Below are 5,299 nucleotides of genomic sequence, written 5' to 3' on the forward strand. Positions count from 1 at the left end.
CACGCAGACTTATTTTGCTAAACTGGAAGAATCCCAACTCTCCTCTTTTAAGTCAGTGGGTAACTGATGTTTTATATTATTTGAAATTGGAAAAATCAAATTCTCACTTAGGGGATCTGTACAGAACTTTTTCAAAACCTAGCAGGATCAAATCAATAATATTTTACAATAAGCTCCCAAAGCACTGTGGAAGTAGATTTTCTCCCCATTTCTTTTTCTTCTCCATTTATCTGTATCCATCTATAAAACTCATCAATTTATTTATTTTTACTATTTTAAAGTTTTATTCCGTTGGCCATGCTCTCTTTCTCAGGGGTGGAGGTTGATTTGTTTTCAGTCCTGTTTTTTTGTAAAAATTGGTCTATTTTTGTATGGAATTATTACAATAAAATCAATAAAATTTAAATTAAAAAAATTTGCTAAATTCTAGGAGGAATGGGATGACAGGCACATGTACATGCGTTTACAGAAGTGTGTGGAAGTTGGCTTACACACTGTTTTGGGCATCTGAATTTTTTTGTGCGGACGCACATTTCCACTTTTGTCTGTATGCTGTGTTTTAGTTTGAGTTCTACACACTGCGTTATGCATGAGCCCATCCATCCATCCATTATCCAACCAGCTATATCCTAACTACAGTGTCATGGGGTTCTGCTGGAGCCAAGGCAGGAAACAAACCCTGGGCAGGACACCAACCCACCACAGTATGCATGAGTCTCCAGGTCTTAATGTTACCAATGAGTATTTGAAAATCTTACCAGACTCAGTCTTGAAAAGTCAACTTCGTTGTGGTTTGTAAGATGAAAATGGGTATTAAAAGACTTTCATAAAGTAGTTGTCGGTAAAGGGGGAGTCTTTATTTTAAAATGAAATAAAAACTTTTTCAGTAATTTAGTCAGATATTTGCAGTAAATGTTTTTGCTTTAAAATGATACAAAGCACAATAAGCTTAGGATATGTGTAGTAATCCATTAGTAATTCTAATTCTTTATGATTTTTACAGAATGAAACAAGGCCAATTAAGATGATGTATCAGAAGTCAAAGTTTAATATCACCTATATTTCTGAGGTGAAGTGTCGCATCCTTGAACTCCCATATGTTGGTAATGAACTGAGCATGCTGATAATGCTACCAAATAACATTGAGGATAACTCCACTGGTCTGGAGAAGGTGAGACACTGAAGTATTGGTACATATGACAGTAACTTCCTTTGCAAATCTATCAGTCTTTGTTTTAGTCTATGTTGCAACAGATTTGCGGTATAATATGTTGTGAACCAGTAGAGACCACTACAATACGCCAAACCACAGACACAAAAGCACAAAACAGTTCCAGTTGCCAAAGACTAGATTTATTGTCACAAATACTTGAGCACACTATACAGCTCCTTTTATTGACTCCATTTAGGTGAGCTATGTCCAACTACTCTCCTGACTGATTCTCGGGTGAATCGGAGCAGCTTCCTTTATACTGTTCCCGAGAGTTATTCTGGTGCTATTACATTGCATCCAGGAAGTACTTCCAGGTCAGGTGGAACGAGACTCTTCCTACAGCAACTCCCCCAGGTGGTACTTGAGGACAACAAAAGAGCTACCCACCAAAACTAAATGCAGCCCAGTGGGTGTCCAAAAGGAATGCATTTTAAATAATAAAAGTATATTATTTAACAGGGAAGGAATATTTGTGGTATAAAAATGTATACCAAGTATTATCCTATTTTTTTGAGCAAGTTTTACTTGAATATATTGCTAATTCAACCTCCTTACCACTAGAATCCCTGAAGCCTATGAAAAAACTCATAATCCCGCGCTACCTTAAATTCTTTTGCACCTCTCCATCAGCATATTTTGTGTTTCAAGTGTGTCAATTGGCGCAAACAGTCTGCTATTCCCACACCACGCCCCCAAACCCCCCACTGACAAAGCTCAAGTCACAAAGAAGATTCTCAGAGCTTAAGTCTTGTTTATCTGTGTGTGAGGTGCCTGGAATTGTTCTGGGAAAATAATATATTGTCATTTGGAATACATTCATGTGTGTTCCATGTCTACAATGATCTATGTAAATGTAGGATAAAAGGAAAAGCGAGTCAGGAATCGTTGAACACATAACTTAAAAAACAACATTTTTCATGTTTTAGTAATAATTAACAAAATGTAGACATGAAGTGTATAATGTGTGAAGACTGAAGTTCAAATATCAAATAAACACTTCAAGAATATTCAAGAATATAACTGTAGAAAAAGAAATCAGGTTAGGGTACACACTGACACGACTGTTTGGGTGGTGCAGCGGTAAGAACTGCTGACTTGTAATCAAAACGTCCCTGGTTCGATTCTGGATGTGTCTGTTTTTGAGTAGTGAGCTGCTCTTATTGTTACCATTAAAGTATAAAACCATACATTTGATTTGAGTCTGTACCAGCCGGTGTAAATTTATGGTACTTGTAAAAGTTAGCGTCTTTTTTTAATTCAGTTTTATTCTGCCAGCCACATTCACACTCTCCCCGATCTGACACTGCTAGCTTTCAAATAAAGATGTGCTATAACAGAGGTGAAATCAGATGAGGGTTCTTCATCAGAGAAAGAGAACAGAAGCCCTCCCTACAAGAAATGTTCACTCGCACATAAGAACAACAACATGACATCAAGACTTGGATTTTGTCCTGACATGCAGTGTAAATTGTGAGACCTTATATACACAATTGAGTGCCTTTCAGAACAAAGTCCAATCAAGTCAGTTTGCCACAGGTGGAAAATAATCAACACAATTTACTTACATAAATGAGAGTTTTCAGTGTTTGACTTTTGATAAATTTGCAAACCTTTCTGAAAACATGTTTTCACTTGGTCATTATGGGTTATTATGGAAGCTCTGAACTGCACAAAAAAAATTATGGGATTGCCCTTATCTTGTATATACTGTACATGAAAATATCTCGGACATATGGGATACTTTTACATATGTACCAGATGTTTTCACATATATATGAGATACTTTTATGTACATACAAGATTTAAACAAAAAAAAAACTACAAAAGTACGCTTTGGTATCCTTTGTGTATGTGAAAATATCTTGTTTGTACTTGAAAGTATCCTGTATATATGAGATATAGTCACATACATATAGGATATTTTAACATACTTACGGCAAAGGGGTTATCCCATAATTTTTTCATTGTGCAGCTCAGAGCTTCTATAGGTTATTAAGTGTAGATTGATGTGTTAACGTGGCAGATTTATTCCTATAAAATTAAAAAAAACTACAACACAATGAAGTGTTCAGAAGCTGAAGTTGTCTGAATACTTTAAGAATCCAGTATATGTTTCCAGCACAAAATAATGGAAATTTTGTATGAATTGCAACATAAATAAACTGCAGTTTTGCATTTTATAAATTACTAATGTTGTAAGCACTGCATTTAAAACAATGTAAAAGATCATACGCTATAATTTTGAATGTATCCAACCACCCATCTTCCTTTTAGGATCTTTTAGGAGTAGCTAGATGTTTGGAAAGACATTAAATGTTTGGGGTGGTGTTGGATATTGGTGTTTGATGGATGCTCCTTTACCATATTACACATAATCTATTTCAGCGTTTCTCAACCTTTAAGTATTTGCGACCCGAGTTTTCATAACAGTTTTAATTGTGCCCCCCCTTTTAACATTTGAAATGTAGATGCATATTTTAATATACCTACTTAACTTTTATCGACATTTATCTAACTCTATATTTATTGTTCTAGTATCAGAATGTAGTTTAAGTTAATTTGTTTTGGTTTCAACAGATTTTTTTTCATATTTTTGATTTTTGTTTTCTTTTTTTTCACAACTTCGTGCCCCCCTTTTTGTTACTTCATGCCCCCCTAGGAGGGCCCACCACACAGGTTGAGAACCACTGATCTATTCTCATTTTTTAGTTTTGCACACTTACCATATTATATAAATTTCTATAAAACTACCATGTCCCTGTAAAGCCACTATAGAAAACTACAGCTAAAGCATTAACAGATGGCTAAACCATCTTAGATTTTTCAATTGAATGAAAATTGGCTTGCTGATTGTGAAACCAGTTGGAATATAAACCTGCAGCTATAGTAAGCCACCAGGACTGTACCTGAGATCCACTGACCTATAACATTATGTAAAGCTTCTGTAATGATCAGAAGAGTATAACACAGATTGCACATATGGTCTTCTTTCCCTGTTGCAACATTGAAAGTAACACAATTTTCAATATTATTTCCCATTGTAAATATTGCAATCTTATAAACTGTATTGTTATAATTATTCTCATTTGTTTGCAAGTGACGTGGCCCTTGTTCAAATTTTCTTTCAACTGCATAAATAATAATAACTTAAAATCATATATATTTAGCAAATCAAAACAGTCATTGTTTAATTGCAGCTGGAAAAAAGTCTTACTTGGGAAAAACTGCAAGAATGGACAAACCCTGACATGATGGATAAAGAAGAGACTGAAGTGTCAATTCCCAAGTTCAAGCTTGAAGAGACATACGACCTGAAAAAGACTCTCATGAGTATGGGAATAGCGGATGCCTTTGATCTGACAAGGTCTGATTTCTCAGGCATGTCTTCCAACAAAAATCTTTTTCTTTCGAAAGCAGTACATAAATCATATATTGAGGTAAATGAAGAAGGAACTGAAGCTGCTGCAGCAACTGCAATGGTAATATCTAATCGATGTGCCTTTTTCTCTGTGCCATTTACTGCAGACCATCCCTTCTTGTTCTTTATCAGACACAATAAAACCCGGAGCATTCTATTTTATGGCAGGTTCTGCACTCCTTAATTCTTTCACTGTACTAGTAATTCAAATCTTATATTATAGCTTTACGTTTCTTGTACTATACAAACACAGTAATGCTAAACAGTTAAACTGAAGAATCTCATTGTTATAATTGGACTTAGCAACATGTAGTACTTCAAGAATAAAATCTTTCTTAAAATCATTTATTTAACTGAGTTTCTTTTATTTACAGCAACACTAAAATATATGCTTTCAATTAATGAATAAGTACAACTTAATTCTGTGTGGGTTGTGAACGATAGGGGCCGCTCTCGCTCCCTTGAACCCCTGTCCACGACTCCAGACACCAGGTAAAAGTCCAAATGTTGACTTTATTTTTTCTTCCACAGTGCACAAAGCACACTCTCCACCACAATACTCATATAAATCACAATAATAACAAATAACCAATCCTTCAGCCCCAGGACGCGTTGCCACCCTTCCACCCAGCTCAGCTCATTGTCTGGGAGTTTCCATAGTCCTTTTA

General features: G+C 35.4%; 1 protein-coding gene across 1 annotated transcript; it reads left to right on the forward strand.

Moving 5' to 3' along the window:
• Positions 1-1,003: 1,003 nt before the first annotated feature.
• LOC120520898 (leukocyte elastase inhibitor-like) lies at positions 1,004-4,861 on the forward strand (the record flags this gene model as incomplete). Its single annotated transcript, XM_039742882.1, has 2 exons — positions 1,004-1,171; positions 4,411-4,861. Coding segments are annotated over 2 exons (573 nt in total), but the record flags the coding sequence as incomplete, so codon positions are not given.
• Between the last annotated feature and the right edge of the window lie 438 nt (positions 4,862-5,299).

The sequence above is a fragment of the Polypterus senegalus genome, unplaced genomic scaffold (assembly GCF_016835505.1).
Source record: "Polypterus senegalus isolate Bchr_013 unplaced genomic scaffold, ASM1683550v1 scaffold_4153, whole genome shotgun sequence".
Classification (NCBI taxonomy): Eukaryota; Metazoa; Chordata; class Cladistia; order Polypteriformes; family Polypteridae; genus Polypterus; species Polypterus senegalus.